Source organism: Chlorocebus sabaeus, chromosome 11 (genome assembly GCF_047675955.1).
Source record: "Chlorocebus sabaeus isolate Y175 chromosome 11, mChlSab1.0.hap1, whole genome shotgun sequence".
Classification (NCBI taxonomy): Eukaryota; Metazoa; Chordata; class Mammalia; order Primates; family Cercopithecidae; genus Chlorocebus; species Chlorocebus sabaeus.
In genome coordinates, this window is record NC_132914.1 from 5041598 (window position 1) to 5056057 (window position 14460).

Genomic DNA, 14460 nt, shown 5'->3' on the forward strand with positions numbered 1-14460 from the left:
ACGTGATTGCCCGTCCTGCCCAAGACGCCCTTCCTACCGTGGCATTTTCCTCAGCTCTTTGCCCTCAGCCCTCTCAGTTTCCTTTTGTCCCTTGCTCCCCAATCCCCATCTCTTTTCCTTCTTTCTGCTTCTACTCCCCTTGAAAACTGTAGCTCTTGCCTGGACACCCCCCCACCCCCGCCCAACCCCGGTTTCTCCACCAACCGCAGCCACTGGCCTTGCCCACCTGAACTCTGCAGAGGCGCCCCTCCCTGTGTGTGGTGATGGTGTGAGGTGGTGGGTATTTCCAGGATGCGGGCATCGCGGCAGCGCCTCCCTTCAGCATTGGTCTGTTTCCCAGTGCTTAGAAAATGCCTGCCGGGATCCCAGCCCTCTGCTCCTTGAGGCTGCTGGTTCCTGGTGCCCTCCGTGTGTTGGGGAAAATGTAGGCCCTGGGAGGGATGGGGCCTCATTCTCTGTCTCTTTCTAACAGCGTTGTCGTGTGTTTTGTCCCTTCAGATGAAAAACCTATTGGATGAAAATGTCTGCTTGGATCAGGGGCCCGTTCCAGGCAACACCCCCATCATGCATTACTGCCATGGATTCAGTTCACAGGTATCTTCCACAGTCTTCCTGGCCCTGCCTGGGCAAGTCTGTCGTGGCTCAGACCAGTTCCTGGGTCTAGACTCCGTGATAGGTGATGGGGAGGCAGGAGCGGAGATCCTGGGTAAGGGTGAAACCCAGACCTGCACTTGTAACTGAGCACATCTTAGTTTCTTCAGAAAGCCATGGCAACGTAGTTCCATCTCAGTTACAGGGAGGATAGGTAGAAAGGCTATGCTCTGTCACGTTCATTCATTCTCCATGGTGATATCTGCATTGACAATCACCTCTGGTCCCTTCCTTTTCCCCTCCTCCCACAGCTCCCGCCATCTTCTCACGGCTCCTTGAAAGCCTGGGAGAGTGGGCAGGTGAAACCACCTGTGCTTCTCCTATAGGGAAGGAAACAGAGCTAGAGAGGATAGAGGCTGAGCAGATGCTCCTCCAAGGGATGGATGAAGAGCCCTGGCACCATGTGGAAGGTGCGGCCAGGGGGCTTTTTTTTTTTTTTTTTTTTTTTTTTTTGAGACGGAGTCTCGCTCTGTCGCCCAGGCTGGAGTGCAGTGGCCGGATCTCAGCTCACTGCAAGCTCCGCCTCCCGGGTTCCCACCATTCTCCTGCCTCAGCCTCCCGAGTAGCTGGGACTACAGGCGCCCGCCACCTCGCCTGGCTAGTTTTTTGTATTTTTAGTAGAGACGGGGTTTCACCATGTTAGCCAGGATGGTCTCGATCTCCTGACCTCGTGATCCGCCCGCCTCTGCCTCCCAAAGTGCTGGGATAAGAGGCGTGAGCCACCGCATCCAGCCGGAACTTTTTTTTTTAAGAGACAATATTCACGTCTGTCCTCTGAAACGTTGCATGCTGCCCTCATAGCAGCCTTTTGAGGCATGCACGATAGATATCATTTCCACTTAGATGAAGAAATGGAGACACATTAATAACCTACTTCTCCAAGCTCACTGAGCAGTGTCAAATCAGGAATTTAAAAGGTTTTCTGACAACAAACACATAGCTGAGGCCTACAGTGACAGATTCTGGAGTTCAGTTTTGTTTTTCCTTCAAAGACAAGCTTCTTCATCCATGTAAGCTCTGATTCTGTTGGAACCCTCCTAGGCCTGGCCTTCTCCCTGGATTCAAGGGGAGACTAAGGAGAAGGAAGCAGAGGTGGCTTCATGTTGTCCAGGAAGGTTCAGTGCTCCCAGTGTGACTGGGTGTCTGAGATCAGACTTCCTGCTCTCCCTCCGGCTAGGGCGTCCTGCTGGCTGACGATGCCTATGGCGAGTCCTCTGCTTTTTTTTTTTTTTTTTTTCCCCCAGAATGTCTACTATCACCTAACCGGGGAGCTCTATGTGGGACAACTGATTGCAGAGGCAAGTGGTAGAGATCGCTGCCTGGCAGACCCCGGCAAGGCGGAGAAGCCCACCTTAGAACGATGCTCTGAGGCAGCTAGGAATGGACTGCATATATATTGGGATTTTAAACTGGTGAGTTACGTGTTTTTGTTTTGTTTCGTTTTGTTTTTCTTTTGAGACTGAGTGTGGCTCTGTAGCCCAGGCTAGAGTGCAGTGGCACAGTCTCGGCTCACTGCAACCTCCGCCTCCCAGGTCCTGGTTCAAGCAATTCTCCGGCCTCAGCCTCCCGAGTAGCTCGGATTACAGGCACGCGCCATCATGCCCAGTTAATTTTTGTATTTTTGGTAGAGACAGGGTTTCATCATGTTGGCCAGGCTGGTCTTGAATTCCTGACCTCATGATCCGCGCGCCTCAGCCTCCCAAAGTGCTGGGATTACAGGCGTGAGCCCCTGCACCTGGCGAGTTACATGTTTTTTTAAAGGACAGGTATATGAAAGGTTCAGATTTGATTTGATATTGTTTTAGGAGAATTACTTCTTGTGGCCCCGTGTAGGGAAAAGATTGGAAACAGCAAACTGGGTGTGAAACACTGAGTCTCTTGACTAAGGCAGGAGTAGTTAAGGAGAGGAAATATTGGAGTCTGTTGTAGCTGAACAGTTGAGAGTTTGGGCACAAGTCCTAGCTCAGTACAGCAAGTTCCTTACCCTCTCTGAAGCTCAGTTTCCTCATTATAAAATGATGGAGATGATAATATCTTGTGTATGTGACTTTTGGGAGGATTAAATGAGATAGCGTGTGCAAAGCATTTAGCGTGGTGCCTGGAGCGGAAGAGTGTTCAATACGCATTAGCCATTGTGATCTATTTATTATTAATGATTATCAGAGGGTGTGAAACACTAGGCTGAAATCTGACGGGGGCTAATGTAGAAGCCCTGCCTTTAACTTCAACATCAAATGACCAAGGACAGGGTAGAGGGAATCTGGCAGAATTCACGTGATGATGACTTGAGGGTCTTGGCTGACAACAGTCTATGGGGAATGTACAATGGATGGGGTTGCTCCAAAAGCTTCTGCACTCTTGGGCCAATTCATTAGGAAGGGGCAGTGCGTCCTGGAGGGAGCTACTGCTCTGTCTGTGGCTGTGTCTCTGAATGCGGTACTATGCTTGGTTCAGGTGCCACACGGACAGTCTAGTTCAACAGTTTCTAACTTTTCAAAGTTTATGACGCCTTTGAGAATTCGCTGATAGCTATGGACTCTCTGTCTCCAGGAAAGCATACATATGAACCTATGTGCAAGATTTGCTTACAGTTTCAGAGGATTTTTGCATCCTAGATTAAGCTTCCCTGAGCTAGACAATATCGATTAGAAGGAGGAGGGTAATGTGTTCTCAGTCTCCGGTGTCTCACTTTACTAAAGCTCCAATTCTATGGAACTGCATGTAATTCAATGAAAATCCAGGTTCCCTCTTATCTTAGGCCTTTCTGCAGGTATTATTCCCTCTCCTCCCACTTCGTCACCAGACCAACTACAAAGTGTTCCCCTGGCCTTACACGTCACCTCCTTGGAAGCCTTCCGTGAGCCCAGAGGAGTCAGTTGAATGGTTCCTCTTGGTGCTCTCAGGGGCACTTTTGTAGCTCTAGTCTTACCGTCTCTTGCAATTGTCTGCTCACTTACTTCTTTTCATCATTTGACTGTGAGCTGGAGGGCAGGGCCTGGGGTTTGCTGTTTTTTCTCTAGCGTCTGGCACAACCCCTAGAACATGGCAGGCACTCGACAAATGGTTGCAGAGCAAATGGAAGATTGGCAGGCCTGGAGATACGAGCTTGAAAGACTTGTTAGGCTTATGGATAGAGAAAAGGCGACGCTGTCTTTGTGAGGAAGAGGGAGTAGATTTGTTTAATGTCGCAGGAGGGCAGAACGGAGACCAATAGGTAAAGATTAAGGAGGCAGATTTTGACTTAATGTAGGAGCAAGGGGAAGACTTACTAAAGGCCTCACAGCTTCAGGTTTCCTGCAGAAGAATAGGCTGCTGAGCATGGTGGTGAGTTCTCCGTCAATGGCAGTCACCAAGCACAGCATGTCTGAGCATCTGGCAAGCGTAGGGTGCTAAATACGAGTTTTTGATGTCCTCAGTCATATCTTTTTTGTTCGTGTGAAGAAAACTACTACAAGTTTACTTGGTTTTAAAAAATTAATATTCACTGTGTTCAAGTTATAAATTAAAACATTTAATGAGATAGTGTGTGTAAAGCATTTAGCATGGTACTTGGTGCAAAGGAGTATTCAAAGAATCATGGTTTTTCTTTAAGCTTTTAAGTTCAGGTTACAAATCTTATTATTTTATCCGTAAGGCTAACAAGTTTTGACAATCCCCTTTAAAGAAGATTTTTTAAAAATTTAATAAATTAAATTCCATTAAACATTGTGAGCTGTATTTACAAATTTAATACCTTAAATTTCCTTTCTTAAGAACTTCATTGACCTGACTTTAAATTTTTTAATTCTTAAGTTCTCTTAAATGTTTCAGAAGTGTTTATAAAGTCAGTAAAATTTCACCATCAAGTCACCAATTTAATTACTCAAATACACATTTTAAAATTGCTATCACAAGATTAATCTGTAAGATGCCCATTTTCTTAGATACAAGTACTTAAAAATAGTAAATATACACAGAATCTTTGGCAAGTGCTATGTATTTGATTCCCTTAATAGCTACACTTTATCCTAAATCTCCTATGAATTAAAGATACAATGTATTCTAAAGAAATAATATTTTTAGATAAAATTTTATTCTCATTTTTCCATATCCTTTTTTCTGTTTTTTCTTTTCATAACAGCCTACCGTTACTAAATAAATAATTATGCATTCCAAACATTTTGAAGGTTGCCTTGCCAAGAAAATTTTGGATGATCGCCTTCTCAGCTGACTGAGGCTACTGTCAGAAAAGAGATTTGGGTTGGCTGTGAGATCTGGAAGGCAGGACATCCAGGGAAATTCTGCCAACCATTCTAACATATAGGTTGGGTCCATTTCTATGGCCACTATGTCAAGAACTACAAAAGCTGAAAAGGGAGGTGATCGTGTAATTTCTGATGTGTTACCTAATATTAAGTTAGTCTTGAGTGGATTCACTCCATCTAATCCTTTTCCATCCATCTTACCTCTTAGGTCTACAGTTCTTTCGGATATGAAAAATGATACTTGATTGAATGTTGGGCTCTTCTGGTTCTCACTTTTCTTTGTAGACACAGCTTACAAATTAATTTACTCAAAAGTTACCAAGGAAATTTTCCAAAATTGAGAGGGAGATGAGACTAGATCATCCCTTTGTTTTCTTTGATTTCATGATTCTGTGTTTTGGGTGTACCAGAGGAGGCTATGACCCCTGTGACACAAGAGATCCAGCGATGGGGCTGGGAGCCAGTTGAAGAAGAGAAGGCCTCGTCAGACACATGGACTTTAACTTGAGGAGCATTGAGATAGTGATGCCACTGAAGTAAGGGGGCGTTTGGGGAAGGTCATCCATCTTCGGGGTGAAGCAACAGCTCACAATACAAAGAGGGTCTCTGTGAGGAGTAGTGAGGAGTAGTGAGGAGGAGGAGAGCGCTCATGGTGAGGGGTGGGAAGTGCGGGAAAAGACGAAGTGGGGAAGGAGTGCTCCCACACACCGCTGGTGAGCGTGGAGACTGGCACAGCTCCAGAAGCAACTTGCCCACGTGTAGGAAAACCAGACGCTCCTCAGAACCCAAACTAACTATAACTCTTTTTAAGGCACTGATTCTTTTTTAGGACAATATCCTTACTTAAAAAATAGTATAGAACGTAGGCCAGGATTAATGTAGAAAATATCTTAATACTTATCACAGTGAAACATGAGGAAAAATTAAATGTCCAACAGTAGGGAATGCTTTGAACTGAATATTATATAACCATTCAGATGATATTCTGAAGAAATCTATTCCAAAAAGTTAATAAAATTGGAAAAGATGTATGTAGAATGTTAAATTTATATAAAGAAGCAAGATGTAAAGACCACATATACAATGTTATCTTGTTATGAGTGCTTTTATATACTTTATATATAAAATATTTTAAAATATATTTTTGATAAATACACTTCTAGTCAATCATCCCCTCCCCTGAAAGCCACCAGCGATCCTGAGGACATGACCTCACGGATGATCTCAAAGTTGCTGCTCCATGCCCGCCTCACCGCCAGTAGCCTATGTGTCCGGAGCCCTGGCCATTTATTTTAAAGTATTTTATATATTTTTAAAGTATATTTTCCAAGTTAAAAAAGAAGCATCTCTTACTTTTGTAAAAGTGAAAAAGAAACAAAAACAAAAATCCTTTAAAAACTCTGACAGGCAGCACCCCAAAACAAAGACCAAAACGGCCAGGCGCGGTGGCTCATGCCTATAATCCCAGCACTTTGGGAGGCCAAGGCGGGCAGATCACGGACTGAGGTCAGCAGTTTGAGACCAGCCCGGCCAACATGGTGAAACTCCATCTTTACTAAAAATACAAAAATTAGCTGGGCATGGTGGCGGGCGGCTATAATCCCAGCTACTCAGGAGGCTGAGGCAGGAGAATTAGTTGAACCCGGGAGGCGGAGGTTACAATGAGCTGAGATCATGCCACTGCACTCTATCCTGGGAAACAGAGCGAGACTGTGTCTCAAAAGAGAGAGAGAGAAAAAAAAAGCAAAAACAAAACAAATAAACAAACCCAAAAACAAAAATGTGTAAGATCCAGATGAACACAATTTGAAAGCAACTAGAGGATGTGTGGAACACTGTCAAAGCTCATGTCACGTGGAAGTTGAGTGGAAATAGAAAATAGACCACTGACTTTGTCTAAAAGGTCACACTAAATTAGAATAACCAAGAGTTACTGAACACATATATGCCCATGTGTGAGGTTAAACATTATCTCATTTAGTTCTTATGAAACATAGGTTTCATAAGAGAAGTCTGATCACTAACTCCATCTCACCCATGAAGTAACCAGAGCACTGAGGAGTCCAGTTATTTGCTGAGGGCTACGCAGTGTAGTAAATGCCCAGCATTCAAACACGGAATCTTAACGAATGTGTGCTATTGCCTTGTTGCTTGGGAATTTGATTCTGAAAGGGAGAGAAAAACTGAATGTTTGTTGAAAGGGTTAGTAGAGTTGAGGTCTGGGTTTATTTTGTCCTTCTAATATTGTGACATTTGGACTTGTTTAAAGGCAGTAGAAAAGGAATCTGCAAAGAGGGAGAAGTAAAAGACGGATGTTAGGAAGAGTGTTTCTCTAGCATCGAGGATGGCCGGGGCTCAGGGAGCAGAGGGAGCTGCTGGCGGGTGAGGTGGGCATGGGGCGGCTCCTTTGAGGTCATCTGTGAGGCCGTGTCCTCAGGATCGCTGAGGGCTTGCAGGGGACGGGAGGATTGAATGGAAGTGTGGTGTTCTTGACATTTAGTTAAAGTGAGTGCCCGGTGGGGGCTGACAGACAGAGCATGCTGAAGAGGAACTGGAAGAGGAACCCTGAGGAGCAAGCCCAGCTCTGGGGCTAGGCTGCTGTGGGCAGGTTTATGAGCCAGGCCTGCTCAGTTGGCAGACCCTGTCCACAAGGGCTCTGTGGTCTGGAAGCAAAGAGAGAGGAGCGGTGGCGGTGGTGGAGGAGAAGTTCCAGAATCTGAAGAGTTGCCCTGAATGGCCAATGTTGGATGGGTGCCCAGAGGAGGAAAGGGGTGGCTGGGGCTTCGGGGAATCCAGGGACAGGCAAATTTGGGGGAGCAAGGGCTGTTGGAGGCAGTTTGTGATGGCAAGAGATGAGAAGCAGGGCGGTGATTGTGGGAGAGGAACCAGAAATCTGGAGGTGTTAGAGCTGCAGTCCGTCCCACTTGGTGTTCAAGAACTTGGTGGCAGTTTGTCTGAAGGGGAACAGTGAGGTCAGGGTTTCTCACTAGCCATCAGAATGAATGTTATGCACCCTGAGGATGATAGCAGAGTGCAGGGCATAAAGAGGAAACAGCCTGACCCAGGCACTATTATAGATCATGTGAGTCCTGCGAAGGGGTAGAGAGGGATGTGGGAGAGAGAGGGCCAGGAGCAGAGGGCAGGACCAGGAGAGACGGTAGTTTGGACAGATGGCAGGATTGTCAGTTGCTGAGATATGAAGATGATGGGGAAGAAGCTCAGGGAGGTTGTGGGAATCACATAGGATCAAAGAGAAGGATGGCTCTTCCTTTCTCTTCTCCTTTGAGAATGGGGAGTGGCAGAGATGAACTAAGATTTGTTGCGTGTTTCATGTGTCAGGCCCAAGATGGTCCATCAATATGAACCCTAATTCTAACCTTAATATTAACTCTAAACCCGTTTTATAGATGAGATTGACATTGAGACTTGGAGAGAGCAGGTAATTTGCCCAAACCCACACGGTTCGTATATGGTAGAGCAAGGATTCAACCCTACCATTGTAGCACTGATGCCTATCATGTTCCCAGTCATAAACCTTGGCGAAGCCCCCTCAACAGGAGAGGCAGGAGGCTGCCTCAGAGGCTGAGGTTCCTGAATGTAGGTCCTGCTCCAGGCCCACGACACAGTTTCCCTGAAGAGGGAGAGAAGCACAAGGTGAAGGTGACCTGATGGGTCTCATGGGGTCAGGGGTGAGGACATGGAAAGGAGGGCCAAGCTGAGAAGGCCCACCGTTCTCACAGATGCCTTCGTTCCGTGGTAGTCAGTACTGACCCAACGCTTCCATCTCAGAAGAGGCTGAGGGCGTCACAGGAAGCCAGAGCAACACCGCCTGGTTGGTCACTTTGCCATGGGGCTGGTAGAGGAAGCACTGGGTGGTCTCATCCTACATCCTGCTTCCTTTTCTCCCCTGGATGACTTGTGGAGGACTGAGAGGTCCTTCAAGAATGTGGCTGAGCACAGCAGGGAGAGCAGGGCCAGAAGAGATGATGAATTACTGAGGCATTTCAGCACCTTGGCTCTGTCTCTCTTCCCCTCCAGGGAGGAGCCATCATAAACAGGGATACCAAGCGGTGTCTGGAGATGAAGAAGGATCTTTTGGGTAAACACGTGCTTGTGCTCCAGACCTGTACCACGCAAGCGTGGGAAATCCAGCACACTGTCGGAGACTGGGGTCAGACCAACAGCCAGTGATCGCCAGACGACGCTGGATCTGGGTCATCAATTCTTGCAAGTGGAACGACTTCTACTCCCAATACCCCCAGCTCCTTTCTCAATGAGAAGGAAAGCATGTGTATGTGTGTTTATGGCGACCTCAGGTGGGGCCCGTGCATGTGCTGGGGTGTCTCTGTTGCAGAGCGGAGAGGAAACTCTGATGCCTCATCCCCAGCTTCCCTGGGAAGGTCGTGATATATATCAAATGCCATTCTTAGAAACTCCTTGAAATAACCAGCATCTTTTGGCTGTTATGTGGGGAGAGAAGGAGGAGGATGGAAGTTTATCTTTGACTTCGGCCCACGATGTTTAGCCTTCCTTCCCGACAGCTACTGTCGCCATCTGCCCCACACCTCCTCCCCAGCACATCTGCCTGGGGACTCCCAGGCTGCCGGGGGCCATTCCACGTGAGAGGCTGGGCCCTTCTCAGGCCGGCAGCGTGACAGCTCTCCCGGTGGCACTAATTCTCCCTCCTGCCTGGGCTGTCCTGAGAGATGCAGAAAGTAGACGAGTGACTTTTAAAAATTCCTCCATTCCTCCTCCCATGGCAGTTTTATTTGGATTATTAATCTCTCCCACACCAAAGAGATTCTGGAGGCTGAAGAGAGGAGAGAAGGCACCTGAACTCATCACAGCTGTCCGGGGGACAGTGTGTTGAGAAGGGTAAGAAAATCCAGGGCCATCGGAGCCTTTCTCTTAGTAGATCATAACATTTAATGACTGAATTACCTATTCCCTCCTCCTACTCTTGCAAATTATGGAGAAGATGAGGCTTAAATCAGAGGGACGCCGCTTTTTGGGGACAAAGAAGAGACTGCAGGCAAATCTTAAAACCAGGGATTCTGTGGCTGTCTGCTGGATAAATGTTTTCTACTGGTTGGTGAGTTGGGAAGATACATCTCAGCCTGCCAAATTTTGGCAAGGTCTTGGAGGCTGGTGGGACCAGGCACCATGGTGGGAGAGGAGGTAGGATGGCCCTGTGTGTGTGTGTTGTGTTGTGGGATTACCCTTCAAGCATGTGCTCCCGGAACCCCTTCTTCAGAGGGCCACTTTTCTCTCTTAGTCCCATGTCAGGGCTGCCTGGAAATGATCTGGGGAATCATTAGGTTTTCTTAAGGCATTAGGCAAGCAAGACAGTGATAATTTGGTACGGAATTTAATCAATTAAAACTTATAAAAATGGGCCAGGCACGGTGGCTTACGCCTGTAATCCCAGCACTTTGGGAGGCCGAGGTGGGTGGATCAGGAGGTCAGGAGATCAAGACCATCCTGGCTAACACGGTGAAACCCTGTCTCTACTAAAAATACGAAAAAGTAGCCAGGCGTGGTGGTGGGTGCTTGTAGCCCCAGCTACTTGGGAGGCTGAGGCAGGAGAATGGCATGAACCTGGGAGGCGGAGCTTGCAGTGAACTGAGATTGCACCACTGTACTCCAGCCTGGGCGACAGAAAAAAAAAAAAAAAAAAAAAACTTATAAAAATGAACTTTTAAAAGTGTACAGGTTATAGACAGTTTGATTAAAATTTCACTAAGAACACTGCCATATCAAGAAGTAAAATACTGCAGATACTATTTTATTATGAAAAAATCAAGGGACAAGATGAATGTTAAGCAAATGTATAACTTCTAGCTTCTGCCTGACAAATTGAAAGGAAAATGCAATTCACAGCAAAGTTTTGGAAAAGCATGTACCCAATAGAAAGTTGGATAAAAGACACAATATCCTTAAACATGTGAAAAGATGTTTAACCTCATTCATAGTTAGAGAAATGCAAATTAAAACAGTATTGAGATACTTTTCACTTAAATTGGTAAAAATTAAAAAGTAGGACAGCACATTCTTTTGGAAGGGCTGTGGGAAACAGGCAATCTTATACATAATGCAAACTGGGGATATTTAGCAATATCTAAAGATACCGTGTGTACGTTTTCGATTTGTGCCAGTAATTCCACCTCTGGAGATTTACCTCCAAAAATAAGAAAATGCTTATGCACAAAGTAACTCTTTGCAGTATTCATTGTAACTGAGAAATGTTGAAAAAAAAGAAAACAAAAACGATGTGGCTGAACATCAGAGAATAATTGAATACCTCCATGTAATGGAGTACTATGCAGCTATGATAAAGAACAAAGACTCCTTATCTGAACCGATACGAGGTGATTTCCAGTATCTTTTGTTAAGTGGAAAAAGAAAAACTGTATCTATACTATGTACTTTTTAGGTAAGAAATAAGGGCAAAATATACCTTTATCTGTTCACTTCTGCAAAGTAAAACATAAGAAGAATAAATAAGAAAATAATGAGATTGGTTACAGTGGGTGGTGGTGGCTGGAAATAGGGCAGAAAAAACTGGAAATAGGAACGGGATAGAAGGGATGTGGGGAGAGTGACATTTCTCTAACTATGTATTTTCTATAGTTTTGACTTCTAGATCCACATTATATTTCAAATGCTTAAAATATAAATATATAAAATCAATAAAGATAGAAACCCAAAATGGAGTATAAACAAAATTAACTGAACCTAACTATATTTCCATATTGTAAATGAACATATACACACTCACTCGTGCACACACACATTGCCCACACCTAGCATGCACCATGCAGATCTTGTTTCTCAATATTTTCCAGTAAAAGGAATTACAAGCCTTTGGAGAAATAGCTAATTTTAGGACTGAGGCTGGGATATCTTTCTATTTTAGAAAGTTATAAACTGCTCAAAAAATTATGGGGACATGTCACAAACCACAATGGTCAGGTTGAAGGGGGCTTCCACTGGCCAGATCTGGGACAATTTATTAAAATAAATAACGGTAATTTTAACAGAGTGATTGGCGTTAACATCACCAGTTGTCAGACAAACGGATGTCATGGGCCTCCTGATATAATGCAAGAAGAACACAATATCACTTCTATGGTTTTCCTGCCAAAATACAGAACCTGAACCTATAATCTTGAGGAAACATCAATCAAACCCAAATTGAGGGACGTTCTTCAAAAGAAATGGTCTGTATGCTTCAAAAATGTCAACTCATGGAAGACGAAGAGAGACTGAGGAAGTGTTCCAGATTCAAGGAGACTAACGAGATCACTAAATGTAATGTGTGATCCTGGATTAGATCCTGGACCTGAGGGCTTTTCCCCTCTTTGATTGTAAAGGACAGCAGTAGACAATAGGTGGAAGTTGAATAAGGTTTGTTGATTAGATCATAGCATTGTATCCTGATTTTGATCATTGTACTCTGGCTGTATAAGAGAATGTTCTTTATTTTACAAAATGGTCACTGGATGTAGTTGAGGGGAAGGGACATTATCTCTGAGATTTTACATAGATAGATGATGGATGGGTGGATGGATGGATAGAGCAGTAGACAGATTCGATGGAGCAGTGGATGGATGGAGATAGATAGATAGATAGATAGATAGATAGATAGATAGATAGATAGACAGACAGAAGTGGGAATGATCAAGCAAATGTGGAAAAGTGAATCTAGATGAACGGTAAAGGGTTTGTTTACAAGAATTCTTTGTACCATGTTTGCAACTTTTCTGTACATCTGGAATTGTTTAAAAATAAAAACAAAAAATAAACTCAAAGAACGCCTAGCTAGATAGACACTAAAAACCTCTTCCCTTTTAACTGCAATGATAAGCAATAGCAGCTTAATTCAAGTTTGGTGTACTTTATTCTTTGAGGGAAATCTGTGATTCTCTCACACTTACAGCGAGGATGCAGAAAGCTGCTTAGGCTCCCCAGTTTCCCAGGGGTCCTGAGCTTCCCCCAGCAGCTCCGTTCTCCAGGGTAGCCTGTTAGTTATGACAAAGAAGGTATTGATTTGCTTCCTTGGCCCTAAAACCACCTATGCATTCCTTGTCCTAAGATCTACGTGGAATTTTGCTTATCTGGTCACTGTCTACGTCTAGCCTTCATTGGCCAGGACATGTGAAGGTTGTCTCAGTGACTGTCTTCAGTCCACTCAGGAAACTGTTCCCTTGGAAACCAAGTTAATTATTTATTGACCCCCTCTCTGATTTTTGGGAACATTGGAGCTCTACTGTAAGTCAGTATTACCTTGTAAACAACAGTAAATATGACAAGTAAACTCGTTGATGATCCTGGAGTGTGAAAGGTCACCAAAACTCCAACGGAGAAGTCTGTGTTTGATTCTAGGAGTTGGATATCTGGAACTGTGGACCCATCATTCATTCCCTTTCTTTGACTGAGAAAGTGAAAATCCCTGGGGTATCTTGCAAATGGCCATTTTCTCCCCATCCCACGTTACTTCTCAATTTCTAGATGGCCATGCCCAATTTATCCCCTTATGGGAATAAGCCATGCTATAGCAGCCTTAAAGAACCACAGTTTACTGTTACAAAATGCTCCTCTCCTGTTGGCCCTAAGGTAACAGGCTTGTTCCTCTTGTTGTTCCACCTATCCAAAACTAAAATTACAAGGCAACTTTGCTGGTTTTTCTCCCTACAACACCAAACTTCAAACAGAAATCCTAGGAATGCAGCTTGGATCTGTCCCACTCTTTATTGCAGCCTCTACTTCTCTAGGATTCTGGCGCTTTTCCAGAGGGAGCACGGCCTGGAGACTCAGGGGTCACTGCCGTCATGTGCCTGGTTGATCCTGTTCTCCAGGCCCTAAGCATCACCTACATGAGGCTTGAGCATCGCAAGTCTGTCTTCAGAGGGAGCAACTTCCTCACCTGTGTAAGACCTAAAGGGCACAGAGCTCTGAGCCATGCCATAATGCGTTGACATTCTAGAATTTTAAAGTTAATCTCTTACAGAGTTCCCTCATTTTACTTGTAATACATTTTAACAATAGGAAATGTGCTTTTAGCTAATTTTCTAAATTTAAAGAAATTTGTGAAGTCCTTCTATAGAGATTAAATGAAATAGAGTGAGGTCTGTAATGTCACGTCAAGTTAATTATCACTAGGATTAAAGGGTAAAATCAACTGCTCATGACTTTAAGTTATAATTTTAGCAAACACAGTTTTCTCCCACATTTTAACAAATGTGGTTTCAAGGAGCAAATATGTCTCAAGATTCCAAATCTACCATCTCCTTGGAACTATAAAAACCAAATCTGTCAATATCACCAGAAAGATGTTTGGCTTCCGTAGCAAAAAAAAAACCTAGGAAGAAACTCAACTTTATATAACGAAATAAGAAGTAGGTATAGTTCTAACTTTAACTAATGAAACCAGGCATGTCAACATTCCCTGATGTTAATATTTTCCTTCTCTGTCTTACAAGTCATAAAGGCTAAGTCAGGACTTGTCCTTTCAAAGCAAGTTGTCAACCTTCTTTCACTCTTTGAAGGTTCTTCATTAACTGAG

The 14460-nt window shown here is 44.4% G+C and overlaps 1 protein-coding gene across 1 annotated transcript in view; it reads left to right on the top strand.

Annotated features, from left to right (window-relative positions):
• The window catches only part of GALNT8 (polypeptide N-acetylgalactosaminyltransferase 8), a 62911-nt gene extending 53709 nt beyond the window's left edge, over positions 1–9202 (top strand). Inside the window, exons 9-11 of the mRNA XM_007967302.3 lie at positions 499–594; positions 1896–2063; positions 8934–9202. Coding sequence (XP_007965493.3) covers positions 499–594; positions 1896–2063; positions 8934–9086 — 417 coding nt within the window. The 3' untranslated portion in view covers positions 9087–9202. The remainder of the gene's footprint in view (positions 1–498; positions 595–1895; positions 2064–8933) is intronic.
• The last annotated feature ends 5258 nt before the right edge of the window (positions 9203–14460 follow it).